Below are 23400 nucleotides of genomic sequence, written 5' to 3' on the forward strand. Positions count from 1 at the left end.
TAGCAGTAATCCTAGAATAGCATACTAAGTGGGTGGTACCATACTCAGAGTAGTGATGCTTGTAAAAGAACTAGGAGTATTGTACAGACTGACATGAAGTTGTCTGAGCGCTGCGGATTTTGCTAGCAGAGAGAAGGAAATGATTTCCCATTGCATACATAGTGGTTAGCATTAGTAGAGACAAATTATGCAAGGAAGCATTATCAGCATCAGCCAAAAAAAAAAAAAAAAAAAAAAACACCCAAAATCCTTATCTGTACATCTCTTCTAGCAATTTTTGTAATCCTTTCTTAAATTTATCCAAACTGCCTTCCTCTGCAACACCAGATGGAAGTTTTAGAAGGTGAAGTAGATGTTTTTTCCAATAATCAGTTACCTCCCCTAGCTGAAAGTAAATTTTTTCACATTCCTGCAACCATTATTTTTCAGTTTAATTAATGTCCCTTATGTGTATTTTGTCTAAGAAAGAGTAAGGTTGATGTCAACATTATTTAGTTTACTTGGTCCCAATTAAAGCCTTGAACTGGTGGCGGTGGCACTCAAAAAGAGTGGAAAAAACAGTGCTGGTCACCTGACAGGTGCCCAACTTTCTTTTTAATTTTTGTAAAATGTTTTGAGATTTTTTTAAAATTGCATTTGAACAATGATATTGTTTTGCCTTTTCTTAAAGGACTTCATTAAAATGTTATATGTAGTTATTTTAACTTTTGTATGTATCATTTTAAGTTTTAATAAAAAATAAAAAATTTTAAAATATGCCATGTCGTTATACTTTTTATTTTTAGGAAAACAAAAAAAAAAAAATTTTTCAGAAAATTACAAAAAAAAGTTTTAGATTTCAAATAGAATCAGTCTCTTAGTCATTTCCATTTTCAAGTTTAAAAGACCATTAAGTGTGTGAAATTTATTTCACTTTATTATGTATATAAATATTGTTTAAAAAATTTAAAAATACATTGTGTATTTGATACTATGAGTTAATTTCCATTTTTCAGGTTATTTCCAAATTTATTTCAAATTTGGCAAACTTCAAAATACTTAAAATTTGAAATTGTGTGTTACTCAGAGTAGCATCCATCTTGAGAAAATATTGAGTTTTGTACTCTTATGTTTACTATGTGAAAAACAATTAAAAACAATAAATCTTTCAGAAATAACTAGGATAAGATTATTGATATTTTACAATCTAGTGGAAGAAGCAAAACAAGTAATCTAAAACTATAAACACATCATTGTCCAGTACAGTCGGTCCTCGTATAACACGTGTTTGCATTACACGAATTCGATCATACACGATTTATAAATAGGGGAACGTTATCTTATATAACACGAACCGAATTCGCTTATGCACGATTCGCCTTTGTGTTTACAAGAAATGGCAGTCGAACGCGGAATCACCCCAACCGAACGCAACACGATAGGAACGAAGAAGATTCTGAAAATGTATTTATGTGTTTTATATCAGTGAAGGGGAAACATATTTCATAATAACGTAAAAACCAACACAATTCCAGCTATCGATATAATCGCAAATGCAATTAGATGGAGTTTACTACCAGTTTATAACAGGTTCCACTAGCAGAAACGCAACTGGAAATTGTTTTTATTGTTTTATGGTAGTAACCTCCAAAAATGTGCTTTAGTAAAATGCGAGGTGTTAATTAATAGTGTATCTCGGCCTTTACGGTGTTCTTTATTCAGTTGCTATACGCGCGCAGCTTTGTTTATGTGTATCAAGCGTGCCTCCTCGTTTTGTAAGTGTGCTTTATTCCCTAAAAATTAGTAAAATACTTAAAAGGTGTGAAAAGGAAGCGTCCTGGCTAAGACACTGCAGATTCAGAGAGAAAAAAAAAAGCAATAATGATAAACAGAGGCGGACTGGGTCAAAAATTCTTACCCGGGAAAATTTATAGTGGCCTCATACTACGGTTTATGGCCAAAATCACACCGGCCTCCGGCCCACCGTGGTTTCCCCCGTAAGGCTTATGGCCAGTCCGCTTCTGTCAATAGAGAGAAAATATGAAATTGTGAAACGCTTTGAGCGAAATGAAAGACCATGTGATATTGCACGTGCTACAGACCTGAATGAGGCAACGCCGAGAATTACAAAGAATGCAGAGAAAATAAAAACAACTTTCATAGCGGAAACAACTCAAAGTGTAATTAAAATCCATTAGATTAAGACACAAAGAATTGGAAGAGATGGAACGGCTGTCATCTCTTTGGATAGAAAATCAAACAAAAAACAAGTTTGCTTACGATAGAAGCAAAAGCATTAGCAATATTTTATTATGACATACGTATTATAATTTATACTTACATATTATAAAATACGTAAGCATTTTATTACGACTCTTTTATTTAATATAATAAATTTTTTACGAATAAAATACGTATTTTATTCGTAAAAAATACTTTTTTAGTATTAAAAAATACTAAAAATACTTTATTATAATATAATATTTTTATTACGTATTTTAATCGTTATAAAATACGTAAGTATTTTATAACGATTAAAATTACCCAATTATTTATTGTGTTTGGTAATGTTTTGGTTCCAAATGTGTGTTCAATCTTGGGTGGTCGGCACCTAACCCTACTTTTCCCATAGGGCCTGTTGTTTATATTGCACGATTTTGCATTGCACGAGGATTTCTAGGAACGCAACTATCGTGCTATACCAGGACAGACTGTATCATGCCACTCTTCAAGTAAAAAGCCAAAAGCCGGCTCGTCACTTGACAGTTTCTTGTGTGTAATTTCTGTATGAAAACTAATATAAACTGTATAAAAAAATTGCTTCAGAAACTATTGCAGTAAAAGTTTGACTATATTTAGGAAGGAAAAAAAAAATTCCGATATTTAATCACGATAAATAACATTCCTATGTTAATAAAGTTAACATAGGAATGTTATTTTCATTTTCAAACTAGGCACTGCAGGTTTCAGAAATTAAGTCTTTCCTTCAAAGCATAGCCTTTTGTATCCATGGCTAATTTTGTTGCTCTTCTTCACACCTAATTCTAATCGATCTGCATCCTTCCTAAAATATGGCTTCCAAACCTGTATGCAGTACTCAAAGTGCAGCCAACCCATTGCCTAATACATTGGGATAATAACCCCCTTGTCCTAGCAAAATTCCTATATATCATTGACAGAACCCTGAGCTGTCCTGTCTCTTTTGGCATAGAACTTCATGACAGATCACTTGACAAAATGTGATGCTTTCCCTCAAAAACCAGTCACTGACTATAAATGGTCAAATAATTTGGTGATCTATTAGGAAAGTTTTTGTGGTATCATCATACCACATCTTATTTCCTCCAGTGCAACCATATATATAAGGTGCATGTCTGAATATTTACTATTAGAAAATGAAGTCATTTCTGTGAAACTAAACAATTCAATTAGTCCCAGTAGACAGCTAATATTATATATGGAGGAAACATGCTGGAATGAAGAAGGGTGGGAAGAGAAAGAAACACAAAATAAAAGGAAAGCAAAGACTTCCCCTTTATTTTGAGATTGCATTTTTTCAAGCTGAGCAAAAGTATCTTGTGTTTAATTTCTTTTGTTTTGACCTCAGATGATTGCTATATATATCACTTTCATGTATAATAACTCTGAAATGAAACATGTTTGTATGACACATATTTAGGTGACTCCCTCCTCTCTTATTTTGGATCCTTAATATACGTCTCATTTTTTGCACATATTTTTGAAACCATGTACAGTAAAATCTCGATAATACAAACTCAGTTTATACAGAGTACTCGTTTATATGAAGCACATGCCATTCCCCTGTGAAAGGATAGATTTTTCTATATAAATATATTCGTTTATTACAAAATTTGGTTAATATGTATTACAAAGTTCTTTTTCACCCCGTGAGAAATAAATATTGTCATTTTGTATATTTAATACAAATCTTGGCAGAACGATCCAATTATTTACCCCGGCCACCTGGTTCCCTACTTCCTGAAGGATGGCACTGACTTGTTAGAAATTAGTTTTGTGTAAACAAAAGCAGTTTATAGTAGCTATAACATCAAGTGCACTCTGAAAAACATCTTTCTGAAGAATGAGTTGTTAAATTAACAAAAGAATAAAAGTTTTTCTAAGTTGTTTACATTCACTCCCTCACACTGCACAGGAATAAGGTCAGTTGCAATTGTTAACCCCTAATTCAAAGAGTCTTTTGCTATCGTATACAGCAATATATTTTTTGTGACATTTTATCTGAGCTGACATCTTTTTCAGACTTGTGTCTTTAAATTAATTTAAAATTTGTTTATATTAAATTTTATCTAGCAGTGTTAAGATGACGAAACGTAGACGGACAGAATTAAGACTAGAAATTAAACTAAAAATTATACGAGAGGCTGATAGGATGGAAAGAAGCAAAACGGACATTACAAAGGAATACAATATCTACAATAAAAAAAACGAAAAAGACTTGAAGAAGCACGTAACACTGGAGCAGCGATGAAAAACAGGAAACAAATTCGTGGTGCAAAACACGAGGAGCTTGAAACAAAACTTTTCGAGTGGTACCAACAAATGTGTGCATCTAATTTGCCAATATCAGGTCCGATTTTACAAGAAAAGGCAAATTATCTAGCTCAGCAACATGGGATTAGTGACTTCAAATGCAGCAGTGGCTGGCTCCAAAGATTTAAAAACAGGAATAACTTGGTTTCCTGAAATGTTTGCGGTGAGTCTGGATTAGTCGACAAAGAAAAGGCTGGTTGTGTTCTGTATGGTCCATCCTTGAAAAATATGAGGCAAAGGATGTTTTTAATCTCAACGAGACAGGTTTATTTTATAATTTACTGCCAAACAAAACATTTGCTGTTCGAGGAGAGTCTTGTCATGGTGGAAAATTAAGTAAACAAAGACTTGCTGTTTCTATTATGCTGCAATTCAGATGGCAGTACAAAACTACGCCCACTTGTGATTGGTAAGTTTTCCAAGCCAAGATGTTTTAAAGCAGTTAACCAACTTCCCTGTGATTATGAGGCCAATAGAAGTGCTTGGCTTACAGTTAAAATTTTTCAGTCTTGGTTATCAAAATTGGACAGAAGAATGGCTTCAGAAAAAAGGAACATTTTGATGATTCTAGATTGTTGTACAGCACATTCTGCCGAGACACTTAAGTTGACAAATACATGGCTGTTGTTTTTACTCCCCAATACCACCAGTTTAATGAAACCACTGGATCAAGGCATTATATATAACATCAAGAGAGCATATAGAGCCCGCCTGATAAGGTGCTTGATCCCCGCAACATAAAGGAGGGAACAATTTGCAGTCAAATTGGAAAATCTTGGATGCTATCCGTAATCTTGTCATTGCTTGGGAAAGTATTACATCAAGTGTAATAATCAACTGCTTCAGAAAGAGTGGCTTTGGAGAGAACATCATCGAAAAGCATGGTCCAGCAGACAAATGTGATAGCAACAGTGAGGAATTTGGAGCATATGAATTTTGTTGGCGAATTTGAAGAGTTTGTGAAAGTGGATGATGAAGTTGCTATCACTGCAATGCCAACAACAGAAGGGCTGCTGGGTACCAAAAAAAAACGATGCTGTTTCTGTTACCAGCGACAGCAAAAGTGAAGATGTGTGCACACACTGCCATCTAAAAAAGATGCCCAAAATGCATTGAACATAATAGAGACTGTCTTGGCCTGCAATAACGTTGATAAAGAAACAACTATTGCATTTGATAATGTCAGTGCTCTAGTTAAAAATGCACATAGGACAAAAACTGGGCAAACAACATTGAATTTTTTCTTTAAATTAGATTAATTTATTAAAAAGTTAATGGTTTGTATGTCTCCTTTTATAATTATTGTAATTATTTTTACTGTGATACTAAAATATTGTATATATCAAAATATATACTGTACAATATTTTCATTACTGTTAATATTGTTTTTCTCTTAGTTTATCATACAAATAAAATAAAATCTTTAAAAAATATGTTATTCCTATTACTGTATTGTTAGACAAGGCTTTTGTTTTTATATTTTATTTTTGATATTATTATTATTTATTATTATTCTTAGATATACAGTTATGTACCAAAAAAAAAAAAATAAATAAATAATGGTAAAATTTTGACACTTTTGGGGGACCTCGTTATTACAAAACGTGAAAATTTAGGTCCCTTGAACTTTGTATTAATGAGATTCCAACGTATATTGTTTTAAAGTATGCATTAAATCTGTTTGGACCTGCTATCTTATTTATTCACTGGTCAAGTTGAAATGCTAAGTTAAAATTATAAGTTTAGAATGAGAATTGCATTATAATCCTGATTGAATTAATTGTTCCTGTTCGGAAGACTTAGAATTTTACGTCTGACTGTCACATGTAGAGATTCAGAGTGTATAAAGAGCATGTAAATTTAAAAATTAATTTAATTAATTAATGGAAAAAATAAAGAATTGAATATATGTAATAGAACTGAAAATATTTACAGGTTATTTAATTTTATCATGTCCAAAGAATGTATACGAAAGACTTGGGATACAAGGACAGCAGTGCTGCGTGTTTTCAAAGAAAAATCTGAAATATGGTAAATTTTACATTTATTATTGAAGTCATTGGAGAATTAATTTTGTATATTAATTTCCTTAGTTTATCACTAATGTATAGTATTTGACCACTTATTTGGAATCGCAAAGTTCACAAAACCAGAAATCCATGTGGTTCTTGATAAATTCTGAACATTTGATGCCACTACACACTGCAGAAAACACTCACTTTTATGCTATCTGCTTATTGGTGGGTGTGTGTGTGTGTGTGGGGGGGGAGAGAGAGAGAGAGAGAGAGAGAGAGAGAGAGAGAGAGAGAGAGCCTTGTTATATACCCACTTGTTCATCACTTTTACAAGTTGGATTTTTTTTTGTTTTTGTGTGTTTATGACATTTTAGTTTGTTTGGCATTCGTTAAAAAATAAATAACACCACTCTGCATGATTTTCGATTTCGGAAACAAATATCTATTTTTAACTCAATTTGTTATGCTGATTTCAGAAATGTTATTCATTTTTTTTCTATCATGTACCATTTCTTCACAAATCACTGAAGTTGATGTTATGAATTGTATTATTGAATGCATTAAGTTAGGAGTGAATGCTGGGAATTTGTAAACTAAATCTTCACATGTTGGCAACACTGCCCTGCCTTCAGTCATTTGTTTATTGACCTTGAGAGCCCATGCAGCAGTGTTTATCAGTGTGAGCTCAGTTTATTGTTGAGGCTATCCTCTCAGATTTGTGCTGAAAGGTGAGTAAAATGTCTTCATGCGTTTGAACAATCCGAACTTGCTTTGTTATATTTGTGGAAATTAGGTAGTCCTCAAGCAAAGACAAGATATTACAGAATTTGCAAAAAAATTTCTGGATTGTCCCTGGATTGCACTCTTAATCATTGCTTTCAAGATTTTTCCTTCCACTTAAGTCAGACTAACCAGTCTGTATTTCCCGACATCATTCTTAGAACCATCTTTATGTATTGGTGATATGTTTGCACTTCTCCAATCCAAAGGAATCTCTCCTGAGTCCCAAGATGCCCTCATAATTAAATTCAGTAGTTCAGTACACTCTCTGGCTGCCTCCCTCAAAATTACTGGGTATATGCCATCAACTCTAGGAGCCTTACTTGCCTTTATGCTTGAAAGTTTTTCTAATAAACAGTCATCTGTAATTTCGAAATCACTAATTTTATAGGAATGACTCATTAAAATATTTTCTTTAAAACTCATAAAACTTTTTCTTATGTTAATTTTGTCGAGTAGTGCACATAGGTAATGCCTGATACTGCATGCTGATTGTCACAAAAAGTGACCCCCCTCCTTATCATTATTTTTCCTTTTAATCTGGGTGGGTGACCCTTGAAAAAATCATCCAAATTGTAGGTATTCATGATAGGGATTTTATATATTCTTTAACAATCTCTATGATGAATTTACCTATGTGTACACTGTAGATTTAACTGAGTGTGTTTGTCAGTTATTGACTACTCTTCTCTCATGCTAATACATACAGTATAACATAATATACTATATGTATATATATAGTTATAAATATTATATAAATAACTGTTAATATATATATATATATATATATATATCCATGCACACACACTGAGTTGGTTTTGCATTAGCAACACCCTCCTTATGTTGGAACAAACTGGTGAAGGCTCAGAGTTGGGAATGGCTGATATAAGATTGATTATCAGTTTCAGTCTTTGGGGAAAAATTTGTGAGCATCACACATTTTTATTGGCAAGAATAGGACCCCTGGTGCATATGGACCAACGTTTCTACTGGATGTGGAGACCCTGTGCACCCTGCATGTTGCACTTTTTTTCCAGACATCACTTTCCAACTTTGAATGTTGAAGAATTGTGGAATGCAAGATGTGCAGGTTCCAGTAACTTTATAACAGCCAACTTGGTTAAGTGCTCCCTTTCTTTGTTGTCATGAGTTTATCATGACTGGCTCAACAGTGGTCATACAACCAGCCAAAGGTCACACACGTGGAATAGCCACACATATATTGACGCCTGTGGTGAATGTTGTTTGTCTTATCTAGTAATGCAACAGCAACATAGTATAGTGGTCCAGCTGACTACCCAGTACGATGTAGGAATAACAGCACCAATATCCACATGGACCATGTCTCTCACATTAGTTCATATAGGCTGTGCAGTTTATAGCTGTCATAGGTACCCATGTTCACTGTGAGATACAAGGGACTGTGCCTTGCATGAGCACATTAGCACCAACACTGGACCACTGACATGTAAAAATCTGTTGCTTGGCCCGATGAATTCCATTTCCAGCTCTGTCATGCTGATCAGTGTAGCTACATTTGGAAAAGGCAACGTGAGGCCACGGCACCTGGATGCACTGTTGTTGGCTGGAGGTGGCAGTGTTATAGTTTGGGATTGTTTTTGTGGCATGTCTTGGTTCCTTTGATTACCGTTAATCAATAGCTCAAGAGGAATGCCTATCTTTATATTGTTACCCACTGAGTACAAGTACACCCCTTTCATGATGACAGTGTATTCAGACATTTCCAGCTTATATATGGGACCTTCTGGAAAAGGACATTTAATGCTATGACCATTCACCTGACAGTGTTGGGCATTACTGGACACATTTTTCAATGCTATGGGTAATACAGCCACAGAAAACCCTGCAACACCTTGTGGAGTTCATGGCAAGACATCATGGGCAAAAGGTGGCACCATGGGGTATTAGGTAGGTGTTGCTATTGCAAAGCCAATTCAGTATATAATATGATGTGTATAATTTGTGAATTATAAGTAAATTAGAGAGTAATTTTTTCTTCCTGATTAAAATGTTTATTTTATAAAATAAAATTTTCTCTCTCTTAGACATAATGATTGATATAACTCAGCCATGTTTTAAACCGGGGAGGAAGAATTATGAGCATGTTGAGAAATGCTTTAAGAGGACTGGAGAATTTATTTTCAAAATTGCTATGGTCTGGAGACCTCCAGGTAGGCTGTATAATATATTTTCTCTGTATCTTTACTCAGTACTGTAGATAGTATTAGTAAGGCCAAATAATGCAGTGAAGCTGACTTTTTCTGCATTGGCAAAAAAAAAAAAAAAAATATATATATATATATATCCCCATTCCATTTTGAAGTTAGCCAGACACTGTCCCTCTGCCATTCTGGGAGACAACTTCTTCCAATGTCCAACATCCCACTGCTCATAATTTTGTGAGATTTTGTCTGAACTTCATCATAAGATCCAGTCTTCTGCTGTTCCTTGAGAATTTATATTTGCATTTCCTGGTTCTTGCTTCTCCTATGAGAGAGAACAGACCTGCTTCATTCATTTTACTCATACTTTTCAGCACCCTATACACCTGACTATACTAAATATAGTACACTAACATTTAGTGTATGGTACTACACTTAGCATACTAAATGTAATTTATTTAGTACATTAAGTGTAGTTGTAAAATTTTGCAATCCACATCTAAGCTGTTTGTCACATGATCATTGATTAGCTCTCCTCACCAGTGCAGTTGCTCTTCACTGAAACCTATTGACGTTCTGTCTTTTTTTTTTCTTTTCAGGTGCAGTCTCCACCTGAATACGATATTCCAAATGTGTGTTTATCATCATCTTCATCATCATCTTCTATCGAAAGATAGTGACATCCTACTAGCAAAGGTTCTGTAAATCATGACCATGTACCTTCCTAGCTGCTTGCTTGCTTGCTTACGCTGCATGGAAGATTTCATATTTGACTGAATTTTAACTGCTCCCTTTTTTTTTGTTCTAAACCATTTTTAGTTTCCCCCTCCAGCTTATATGTGACTCCACAATTTCTGTTCCCCGAATACATAACCTTTTATTTAGAGTATTAAACTTTAGTTTGCTGTTTTTCAGTCCATATCTGCAACATGTACTAGCTTGAATTGTTAAATGCCTTACCTACTTCACTTCACTAATGTCTAGGTATATAATGTCGAAATTATTTCTTATATATAACATTTCATATAATGATAAATTTTACTTGCATAGAACTGTTAATGACTTCATCAATAGAATTTACTAGGTTGGTCAGGCATGATTTCTCCCTTGCTATTGGTATTCTCTATAGATCCCATTCTGGGATATATAGGATACAAAATTTTGTCGAGATGCTTCCAGATCATATCCTTAACCATAGACATTATGACCTTTCCTACCACAGAAGTTAAACTCACTAATTACTAGTTACCCAACTCCTGTTTAGTATCTCCCAACTTCCCTTTTAAGATTGGGAAGACATTAGCACTCTCCAGTACAAGGGGATCTTACTGGGATCTAGTGACACACACTCTCTCTCTCAATGGTTTGATATGTTGGGAATGTTCACTCCTTCAATTAAATTTAAACTGATTTTTAATTACACCTCCTTTGACCTCAATAGTTGCAATAACAATTGCTTTTATGATATTATTTGTATCACTTATTTTACAGCAAGTAAAATAAGTGATGCAAAGTGATGCAAGCCTCTTAGCATTCCCTTGACTTTTGATCCTGCTTTCAACTGTAAATATCATCGCAAAATAGTTGTTGAATTTATGTGTCGTTTCTGTTGGGCTTTATATGATCTTTGCACTGAAACTACTTAAGAGATCTATTTATTTAACTTCCCTTTTTTTTTTTTTTTTTGATCACATAGAAGAACTCCCTGTCTCAGTTGTTTGTTCTCTTTGCTGGTGCTTTCTTGTAATCAGCTTTTTCCTATCATACCCCAATCAGTGGTTTTGTTGCATGTTCTCTTACAATGCATATACAAATTGGGATTATGTGATAGTTTGTAATTGTTCCATCTTGTTTTTTTTTTTTCTCAATTAAATTCTTAACTTCTCTTGTCATCCATTTTGGCATCTTATGTTTACTAAATGTCACCACTAGAACAACATTTGTAACTTCCAGGGTAAATGCCTTGAATATTTTCCAAAAGAAATTTGTAAACAACGTCATACAGTAGTCTTCCCCAGTTAATTAGGTCTAAGAAATTTCTCATTCCATTATTATAGTCCCCTCTCTTGAAATTAAACACTAATTTTTACCTTTGATCACACATTTTTCTTTAGATGCAATCCATTTTGTGGTATTGTGACCAATGCTAGCTATTGGTTTCCTTAGTGAGAACCAGATTTAGGGCCCTTTCTATTCCTTCTGATATGCTGGTATAAGTAATCATTCATTTTGTCAAGTAACTGTTACCACATAGTGTATTTCTGCACCATGTATTATAGTCTACATTAGGTAGTTTAAACTCACCCATCATGAGATGGTCATGCTTACTAGCCCAATAAGATTGCCTAAAGAGGTTTTTATCATACCTCCACTGTAATCTTCTCTTTGCTGCAAGTCATTTCATGCTACTTGATATTATTAAAAGAATATTCTTGTCAATTTAAAGGCAGTTTTTTATTGGAAGCATCCCAACCTCTCTCTATAGACTGATAGCATACACTAAAATTCAAATTTTGCACACTCCACAGCATACCAAATTTGAAATTTTAAAATAAATTTGAAAATAGAAGTGACTCATCATCAAAATACACATTTATTTAATTTTTTAGAAATATTTACTTACATAATAAGCATATATATATTTGTATATTTGGAAGAAATTCATTCTAAATTTTCATTTCAACACACAGAAAATCTTGCATGAATGCAAGATTTTATGTGTGTTAAAAAATCTGAAAAAAGCAACATTCTATCTTTAAGTAGATGTGATTTTTCTATTTCAAGCTGCAGGAAATGGAATGTAATCAAACATTTTTCAAGTAAATAACCACGAGGACAGCGTACAGTGCCTAAAAAAGGAATGCAAAAAGCATTTCATAGTGACAATCATGATCTCATATGTACTGAATTTTTGTTTGCATCTTTTGTGGTTACAAGATTATATGCTGATACAATTGAGGCAGTGTTAGGTGGGTAGGAAAACTGCTAGCTTAGGAGAGATACACAGAGATTAACAATAGCTTCAGGCAGAGGTAACTCTTGCACTGCATCTATTGAAATGAGCAGAAGCTTGAAGGCAAGGTGCTGAGGATTTCAAGAATTGCTGGAGTCATAGTCAAACAAAAAACATAGCTCTAGTATTTACTCAAGTAAATACTAGAGCTATGTTAGGGTAGTAGTTGTAGTAGTAGTGGCATGTGATACAAGTAAGCAAATGTATGAGCTTATGCCAGCCAAAAAAAAAAAAAATTTACAAAACAAATCTGTCTAAAATATTTGTCCAGTTCCTCCGTAAATTTATTTAACCTATCATCTTCCACGACAGATGGAAGTTTGTTCCAGCAATTAACCACCCACTGGCTAAAGGCAAATTTCCGCACATCTATTCTACCTCTGTCTTTCCTCAATTTGAATTTATGCCCCCTTAGGTTCGTAATCTGAACAAGTGGAAGAATCCCATCAGAATTCAGCGTGCTCAACCCATTCAAGGCTTTATACACCTCAATCAGATCACCTCGCAGGTGCCTAGTCTCCAGCCGCTGCAATTTGCAGAACTTAAGCCTCTCTTGGTAAGAGGATCCCTTCATTCCCCTCACCAATCTTGTTGTCCTTCTCTGTACACGCTCAAGCAAATCTACATCCTTCCTAAAATGAGGCCTTCAGACCTGTACGCAGTACTCAAGGTGTGGCCTGACCATTGCCTTATACAGAGGGACAATCACCTCCTTTTTCCTGCTAGCAAAATGACAAAACCCCATGACATGCCCTGCCAGCCTGTCTGCATTGCTCAGAAAATTTCATATCTGACTACACAATTATTCCCAGGTTTTTTTCATTTTCTACCACCTTAAGTGTAGTACCACACAGTTGGTACGTTTCTGTGGGGTTACTTCTACCCATATGCAGTACTTTGCATTTGTCAAGGTTAAACTTCAGTTGCCACTTCTCAGCCCATCTGCCCAAATTATCTAGATCCTGTTGCAGTAGCACACTGCCATTACTGTCATTCACAGCCATGCCAACCTTCTGCAAACTTCAACACCAAACCTGATATACCTTCATCAATATCATTGATAAATATACAAAACAACAGTGGACCCAACACCGAACCCTGTGGGACTCCACTAATAACATTAGTCCACAAAGAGCAGTACCCATTGACCACCACTCTCTGTCTTCTCCCACTCAACCATCCTTTTATCCATTGTAGCAACTTGCCCTTAATGCCATACTGCTCCAATTTGTACAGTAGTCTTCCATGTGCAACAGTATCAAAAACTTTCCTAAAATCCAAGTATATGATATCAAAATTATTTTTTGCATCCAGTTCCTTTGTAACCACATCGTAATAACCAATAAAATTTGTCAGACAAGACTTTCCCTTAACAAACCCATGCTGTGTCCGAATTATTGCTGCAGTCTTGTCTAGATTATCCTGCAATGCGTCTTTAACCAGTGACTTCATTATTTTACCTGAAACAGAAGTTAACTAACTGGTCTGTAATTACTCATGTCACCCTTTGATCCCCCTTTGTGAATTGGGGATACATTTTCACATCTCCAGTCCGTGGGAAACTCCCCCGAGTCCAAGGATGCTCTCATAATTATGGCTAAGGGTTTGCTTACTTCCTTTGCCGCCTCCTTTAATATAACTGGATAGATCCCATCCACCCCAGGTGCCTTTCTTATGTTTAACTTCAACAATTTCTCTTCCACTTTACTCTCAGTTATTACAAAATCATTAAGCACCCTGCTACAATTTGATAACCTTCTGGCATTTTCAAACCTTAATAACTCCTCATGTGTGAATGTAGATGGAAAATACTCATTCGGTTTGTTTTCTATCTGAGCAGGATCATGAACAGTCGAACCATCGATATGAAGTGGACCAATCAGATTCATCCCCTTCCTTTTAGACTTTATATAAGTAAAGAAATCCTTGCTGTTTTTCTTTGCATCCTTTGCCAAAGATTTCTCGTAATCTGCCTTCGCCTGCCTAACCTCCTTTGTGATTTGATTAAAGACTAGTTTATATCTGCCATAGGCTTCTGTGTCGTCTGATAATTTATATGCATCCCATGCATTTTTCTTCTCTGTCACAAGTCTTATTAGTTCATTTGATAACCATTTAGGCCTAAATCTTGAACAATATTTCTTAATAGGTATGAAACTTTTAATAGCTTCCACGATTAATTCCTTGAATGCTTCCCACTTAGAATTTACTATTGGTAACATCATCAGTTGATCCCACAGAATTTAAAAACTGTCTGAGACTACTATACTCACCTGTATGGAAGCAAAAACCCTTTCCTTTACCCCTGATGGTAATTATATCTTTAAGTAAATCCCACATCAGTACACTGTGAACCACTAGTTAGCAGTGGTTCCTTTATCTGCAAATTCTTAATACACGAATGATCACTGCTGATAACCAGATCAAGAGTATTCTCCCTCTGGTTGCCTCTCGAAAATGCTGCTGCAGAAAACAGTCATCCAATAAATCCACAAAAGTTTTTCTAGTGTGTGAGTGACCAACCCACAAGTTCTGGTCAATATCTGGGAAGTTAAAATCCCCCATTATAAGACATTCTGATTTACTAGCCCACTCTATTTCTCTGTGCAATTGTTCATTGTACTCATTCGAGTCATTAGGCCTATAACACACTCCTACTCTTATTTTTGCTTTTGCAGTGCTTATGTCACACCAAACTGACTCAACAGTGCACTGTTCATCTATATCAGCTGGATGCACTTCTTTTGATTTTATGTTTTTCTTAATTAACAGCATAATACCTCCTCCCTTCCTATCCTGTCCATCCTTTCTGTACACATTGTATTTCCCAAATTCCAATTCTGCATTCCTAATATCTGTGTGACACCATGTCTCTGATATCCCAAAAATATCCACCTTTGATGTCTTGACCAACACTTCAAATTCATCAAATTTATTTACTATATTTCTAGCATTGGTATATATGCAAGTATACATGTACCTATCCTTATTATTAGTTACCCTAACACATCCCATATACCCACCTGTTTCACAATGATGGCCATCAGTCCCTGAAACTCCCAGCACCCCTCACTCCGGGCCACTGCTTATTCTAATAGATGTTGTGCAAGAATCACCTTCACCTCTGCCTGCAGCTAATTTTAGCCTTTTATTCTGTGAATCCCCCCCCCCAAGCTAGCAGTTTTCCGACCCACCCAACACTGCCTCGATAGCATCAGCAAATATTCTTGCACCCTTTCTATTTAAGTGTTCCCATTCCTGTAGAAGCAGTCTCTTCTGTTAACAATCCCAGACCACGCTGAAAAAAATTCTAGACCTTGAGCCTTGCACATTCCCTCCAGGGCCGAATTGATTGACAAGGCTCTCATCATGTACTCCCTCCTATCGTGTCTGGTCAGAATTGCAGACACTTTCAAATTTAACCCTGACTCACGAGTTTTTTGCAACATTGACCTGTACTTGTTAAGTAAATCTGCAGATCTCCTACTCTTAATGTCATTGGTGCCAACGTGTGCAACAATATCACCTTTTGTGCCCTTAAATGATGATATATGCTTTACAACATCATTATTTGAATGCATATTGAGTACTGCATACAGGTCTTATTTAGGTGTCATTTAGGAAGGCTGTGGGTCTGCTGGAATGGGTGCAGTGAAGGGCAACGAGATTGGTGAAAGAAACAAAACGCTTCAGTTCTGTGAATTGCAGCACCTGGAGACTTGGCACCCATAAGGTGATCAGCATTGAACCTTAAACACGTTAATGAAATAAAAAAACTATTCCACTTCTACAACACCACATGGAAGTTTTTCCAGCAACCAACTACCACCTTAGAACACCAGATGGAAATTTGTTCCAACAACTAACTACTACCTGCTGGCTGAAGACAAATTTCTGCACATGTATCCTGCAATTATCCTCCCTCAATTTGAATATATACCCTCCATATATGTATAGAGTGAGCAAGAGGAAAGATTCCAGTGGCACTGAGCTTACAATTCATTCAGAGCCTTAAATGCATCAGAACTCATCACAGGAATCTAGTCTCCAGGTGCTGAAATTTGTAGAACTGAAGCCGTTCCTGGTCAGAGCATGCTTTTGTTCCTCACTAGTCTTATTCCTCTTCTCTGCAACTGCTCCAGCAGATATACATCCATCTGCAAATGAGGCCTGCCGACCTGTATACAATACTGAAGATGCAACCGAACCATGGCCTTGTACAAAGGGATGACACCTCCTTATCTCTGCTAGCAAAATTTCTGCATGTTATTGACAAAACCATACAGGATGTAATAACAGTCCACTGCACTGCTCAGAGAACTTCACAGCTGACTGCATAATACTCACAGATCTGTTTCGTTCTCCACTACCCTGAGTGTGAGTGTTAAATAGAAAGGGTGCAAGAATATTTGCTGATGCTATCGAGGCAGTATTAGGTGGGTCGGAAAACTGCTAGCTTGGGGGGAGACAAAGACCAATAGATTGACAGTAGCCACTGGCAGAGGTGAAAGAGATTCTTGCACTGCTTCTATTAGAATGAGCAGAAGCCTGAAAAACAAGATGCATGGTATTTCAGAGACTGCTGGGAGCCATTGCGGTACAAGTAAACACATGGGTTGTGTTAGGGTAGCTAAGAATAGAAACAGGTGCAGGTATACTTGCGTGTACACCAATGCTAGGAGTTTAGTAAATAAATTTGATGAATTTGAGGTATTGCTCAAAACATCAAAGGCAGATATTGTTGGAATATCAGAGACGTGGTGTCACACAGATATAAGGGATGCAGAACTGCAATTTGGGGAGTACAAAGTCTACAGAAAAGATAGACAGGATAGGAAGGGGGGAGGGGTTATGCTATTAGTTAAGAAACACATAAAAACCAAGGAAGTGAAGCCAGTCGACATCGCTGGACAGTGCAGTGTTGAGTCAGTTTGGTGTGACATAAGCATTGGGAGATCAAAATTGAGAGTAGGAGTGTGCTATAGGCCTAATGACTCTGATGAGTATAATAAGGAACTGTACAGGGAAATAGAGTGGGCCAGTAAATGAGAGAGTCTTATAATGGGAGATTTTAATTTCCCAGATATTGACTGGAATTTGGGGGCAGGTTACTCACACACTAGCAGGGCTTTTGTGGATTTATTGGATGATTGTTTTCTACATCAGCATGTTCGGGAGGCAACTAGAGGGAGTAATACTCTTGATTTGATTATCAGCAGTGATTCTTCATGCATTAAGAATCTGGATAAATGAACCACTAGGTGGCAGTGATCACAGTGTGCTGAAGTGGGATTTACTCAAAGAGGTAACTACCATTAGGGGTAAAGGGAAGGGTTATTGCTTCCGTAAAGGCGACTACGATGGACTGAGACAGTATTTAAATTCTATACAGTGGGACCAACTGATGATGTTACCAACAGCAAATTCAAAATGGGAAGCATTCAAAGAACCTATCTTGGAAGCTACTAGGCTTTACATACCAACTAAGAAATATTGTTCAAGGTTTAGGCCAAAATGGACGTCAGATGAACTAATGAGGCATATGGCAGAGAAGAAAAATGCATGGGATACTTACAAATTAACACATGACACAGAAGCCTATGATAGATACAAGTTGATATGCAACCAAGTTACAAAAGAGGTTAGGCAGGCGAAGGCAGATTACGAGAAATCCTTGGCAAGGGATGCAAAGAAAAACAGCAAAGAGTTCTTTACTTATGTAAACTCTAGAAGGAAGGGGATGAATCAGATTGGTCCACTTGATATTGATGGGTCAACTGTTGATGATCCTGCTCAGGTAGCTAACAAACTAAATGAATATTTTGCATCGACATTCACACATGAGGAGTTATTCAGCAAGGGGAATGCCAGAGGTGTATTCAACTCTAGCAGTAAGCTACAGAATCTTGAAATAACTGGGAGTAAAGTGGAGGAGAAACTGTTGAAGATAAACACAAGAAAGGCACCAGGGGTGGATGGGATCTATCCAGTTATATTAAAGGAGGCAGCAAAGGAAGTAAGCAAACCCTTAGCCATAATTATGAGAGCTTCCTTGGACCAGGGGAGGTACCCATAGACTGGAAATGTGCAAATGTGACCCCAATTCACAAAGGAGGATCAAAGGCTGACACAAGTAATTATAGACCTGTGAGCTTAACTTCTGTTCCAGGAAAATTAATGGAGGCACTGGTTAAAGAAGCACTGCAGGATCATTTAGACAAGACTTCAGTTATAGCTCACACACAGCATGGTTTTGTTAAGGGGAAGTCTTGCCTGACCAACTTGATTGGATACTATGATGCAGTCACAAAAGAACTGGATGCAGGGAATAACTTTGATATTATATTCTTGGATCTTAGAAAGGCTTTTGATACTGTTGCACATGGAAGATTGCTACACAAATTGGAGCAGTGTGACATTGGAGGCAAATTGCTGCTATGGATAAAGGGGTGGTTGAGGGGGAGAAGACAGAGAGTGGTAATCAATGGACACTGCTCATCGTGGACTAATGTTATTAGTGGAGTCCCTCAGGGCTCAGTGTTGGGTCCATTATTGTTTTCTGTATTTATAAATGATATTGATGATGGTATATCAAGCTTAATGTCCAAGTTTGCAGACGATACAAAGGTTGGCAGGGTTGTCAAGGATACTACTGACACTATGCTGCTGCAACAGGATCTGGAAAGGTTGAGCAGATGGGCTGAGAGGTGGCAAATGAAGTTTAACATTGACAAATGTAAAGTACTAAACATGGGAAACAGCAACCCAAGAGCAACGTATCAACTCTGTGGTACTACACTGACAGTGGTAGAGAATGAAAGGGACTTGGGGGTGGTTGTGCAGGCAGATATGAAGTTCTCTGAGCAGTGCAGACGGGCTGCAAGAGTTGCTCATGGAGTATTGTCAATGATATACAGGAATTTTTCCAGCAGGGATAAGGAGGTGATTATTCCATTGTATAAGGCAATGGTCAGGCCACACCTAGAGTACTGTATACAGGTCTGGAGGCCTCATTTCAAGAAGGATGTAGAGCTGCTGGAACGAGTACAGAGAAGGGCAACAAGATTAGTGAATGGAACAAAGGGGTGCTCTTACGAAGAAAGGCTTAAGTTTTGTAAATTACAGTGTCTGGAGACTAGTCACCAGCGAGGTGATCTGATAGAGGTGTATAAAGCCTTGAATGGTTTAAGCATGCTCAATGCTGTTGGGATTCTTCCTCTAGCTCAGAAAAATCGCCTGAGAGGGCATAAATTCAAATTGAGGAAAGACAGATGTAGGATAGATGTGCGGAAATTTGCCTTTAGCCAGCGGGTGGTTGGTTGGTGGAACAGACTTCCATCCCTTGTGGTGGAGGTTGATAGCCTAAATAAGTTTAAGGCTCAGCTGGACAGGTATTTTGAACGAACAGAGGGGTGAAGTGGAAGTGGGTTTTTTTTTTTTTTTTGGCTGATGCTGCATAAGCTTGCTTTCTTGCATCAAATGCCTCTACTAATGCTAGTGTGATACCACACAGTTACTACATTAATCTGGGAATAACTGTTACCATTATGGAATAACTTGCATTTATCAATGTTAAACTTCAATTGCGACTTCTCAGTCAGTCTACCAAATTTATCTAGATCTTGTTGCATTAGAATATCTGATTGCTGTCATTAACCACCCTCCAACCTTTGTATCATCTGCAAACTTACTTACTGTAATTATGCCTGATATACTTTCATCATTGTCATTATTAAATATTGAAAACAACTTGGGCCCAGCACTAAACCCTGAGGGACTCCACTAATAACTTTAGTCCATGACAAGAATTCTTCATTGATAATTGCTCTGTAGGCGCCTCCGTAGCCAGGTGGGAAGGAGCACCAGTGCGTAACACACGCTTCTTGATTAGACTGGGGTTCGAGCCCGTCACCACGAAATCCGGAGGATGCGGAAAGGTCAGGGAATGACCACCGCATATCCCGGAGCAATATGGCCTTAGTTGCTAATGCTCCTAAAAAAAAAAAAATAAATAAAAAAAATAACTGCTCTGTCTTCTCCCACTCAACCAACCCTTTATCTATAGCAGCAACTTTCCCTTAATACCATATTGCTAGTGTTTGTACAGCAGTCTTTTAAATGCAATATTATCAAAAGCCTTCCCGAAATCCAAGTATAGGATATTGAAATTATTTTTGCATCCAGTTCCTTGGTTACTGCATCATAGTATACAATCAGATCGGTCAGACAAGATCACCTTAACAAATCCATGATGTGATTGCAGTATAATTACATCCTTGTTTAGATGTTCCAGCATTACTTTAACCAGTGGCTCCGTTATTTTCCCTTGAATAGATGTTAACATAACAGGTCTGTAATTATGCCTCTCATCTTTTGATTCACTTTGTGAATTGGGGATACATTTGCACATTTCCAGTCCATAAAGACCCCCTTAAATCCAAGGATGTGCTCTCATAATTATGCTAAGGGTTTGCTGCCTCCCTTAATATAATTGGATAGATCCCATCCAACCAAGGTGCCTTTTTTATGTTCAGCTTCACAGAATGTAAAAAAGTAAAGCTAAATCTAAAAAATAAAACATAAATTATTTTGATAACTGCTTCAATTATCACAAAATGATTTAACTTTCTGTTAGAGTTTGATAAACTTCTAGCATTCCCTTTCCTAAGGAATTCCTTATGTGTGAATGTAGATGCAAAATGTGTTTTTTCAGTTTGTCAGCAACCTGAGCAGGGTCATCAACAGTTAAACCATTGACATGAAGTCACCCAATGTTATTCAGCCCCTTTCTTCTACTGTTAATATAAGCATAGAAGTCTTTGCTGCTCTTCTTTGCACTCTTTGCCAGAGACTTCTCATAATCTGCCTTAGCTTGCCTAACCTCCTTTGTGACTTGATTACAGATTAGCTTATATCTACCATAGGTGTCTGTATCACTAGATAGTTTATATTTATCCCAAGCATTTTTCTTTTCTGCTGCATGTTTCAATAGGTCATCTGACATCCATTTAGGTGTAAACCTTGAACAGTATTTCTTAGTTGGTATGAAAAGGCATGTGTCTTCTATGATTATTTTCCTGAATGCTTCCCATTTAGAATTTGCTGTTGGTAACATTAGCATTAACAAAGGCACATGACGCAAGAAAGCAAACTTATATAGCATCAGCCAAAAAAAAAAAAAAAAAATCCTTATTTCACCCATCCAGTCGCTCCAAATGTTTGTCAAGTTCTGCCTTGATTCTATTTAAGCTATCAACTTCTACAACGACAGATGGAAGTTTGTTCCAGCAATCAACTACCTGCTGGCTATAGGCAAACTTCTGCACATCTATCCTACAACCGTCTTTCCTCAATTTGAATTTATGCCCTCTCACGCGATTATGAGGTTCTTCCGCTTGCTCAGAATAATCTGAGCAAGAGGAAAAATCCCATCCGCATTGAGCATGCTCAAACCATTCAAGGCTTTATACACCTCAATCAGATCACCTCGCAGGTGGCACCTCCATAGCCAGGTGGGCAGGAGCAACAGTGCGTAGCACACGCTTCTTGATTAGACCCGGGTTCGAGCCCGTGATCACCAAATACGGAGGATGCGGAAAGGTCAGGGAATGACCACCACATATCCCCGGAGCAATATGGCCTTACTTGCTAATGCTCCTAAAAACCAAACAACAACAACCTCGCAGGTGCCAAGTCTCCAGACACAAAACTTAAGCCTTTCTTCGTAAGAGCAACCCTTTGTTCCATTCACTAATCTTGTTGCCCTTCTCTGTACTCGTTCCAGCAGCTCTACATAATTCTTAAAATGAGGCCTCCAGACCTGTGTACAGTACTCAAGGTGTGGCCTGATCATTGCCTTATACAAGGGGATAATCACCTCCTTATCCCTGCTAGAAAAATTCCTGTATATCATTGACAAGACACCATGAGCTATTCTTGCAGACCGTGTGCACTGCTCAGAAAACTTCATATCTACCTGCACAATTACCCCCAGGTCCTTTTCGTTCTTTACCACTGTCATTGTGGTATCACAGAGTTAGCATTAGCATTAGCATTAGCAGAGGCATATGATGCAAGAAAGCAAGCTTATTCAGCATCAGCCAAAAAAAAAAAAAAAAACAACCACTACTCCCATTTCACCCCTCTGTTCGTTCGAAATACCTGTCCAGCTGAGCCTTAAATTTATTTAGGCTATCAACCTCAACAACAAGCGATGGGAGTCTATTCCACAAACCAACTGCCCGCTGGCTAAAGGCAAATTTCCGCACATCTATCAGACATCCGTCCTTCCTCAATTTGAATTTATGCCCTCTGAGGTGATTATTCTGAGAAAGATGAAGAATCCCATTGGCATTGAGCATGCTCAAACCATTCAAAGCCTTATACACCTCTATCAGATCACCTCGCCGGTGCCTAGTCTCCAGACTCTGTAATTTGCAAAACTTAAGCCTTTCTTCGTAAGATCAACCCTTTGTTCCATTTACTAATCTTGTTGCCCTTCTCTGTACCCGTTCCAGCAGCTCTACATCCTTCTTGAAATGAGGCCTCCAGACCTGTATACAGTACTCAAGATGTGGCCTTACCATTGCCTTATACAAGGGAATAATCACCTCCTTATCCCTGCTAGAAAAATTCCTGTATATCATTGACAAGACACCATGAGCTACTCTTGCAGCTCGTCTGCACTGCTCAGAGAACTTCATATCTGCCTGCACAATTACCCCCAGGTCCTTTTCATTCTCCACCACTGTCAGTGTAGTACCGCAGAGTTGATACGTTGCTCTGGGGTTACTGTTTCCCATATGCAGCACTTTACATTTGTCGATGTTAAACCTCATTTGCCACCTCTCAGCCCATC

General features: G+C 37.1%; 1 protein-coding gene across 1 annotated transcript in view; it reads left to right on the top strand.

The window, feature by feature from the left end:
- The window catches only part of LOC150080902 (ribonuclease P protein subunit p40-like), a 105478-nt gene that overhangs the window by 33153 nt on the left and 48925 nt on the right, over nucleotides 1–23400 (top strand). Inside the window, exons 4-5 of the mRNA XM_090380848.1 lie at nucleotides 6487–6582; nucleotides 9413–9538. Of these exons, the coding sequence (XP_090236974.1) occupies nucleotides 6487–6582; nucleotides 9413–9538 (222 nt within the window). The remainder of the gene's footprint in view (nucleotides 1–6486; nucleotides 6583–9412; nucleotides 9539–23400) is intronic.

This window comes from Mastigoproctus giganteus, chromosome 9 (assembly GCF_048544385.1).
Source record: "Mastigoproctus giganteus isolate SK-2022 chromosome 9, ASM4854438v1, whole genome shotgun sequence".
In the NCBI taxonomy this organism is placed as follows: Eukaryota; Metazoa; Arthropoda; class Arachnida; order Uropygi; family Thelyphonidae; genus Mastigoproctus; species Mastigoproctus giganteus.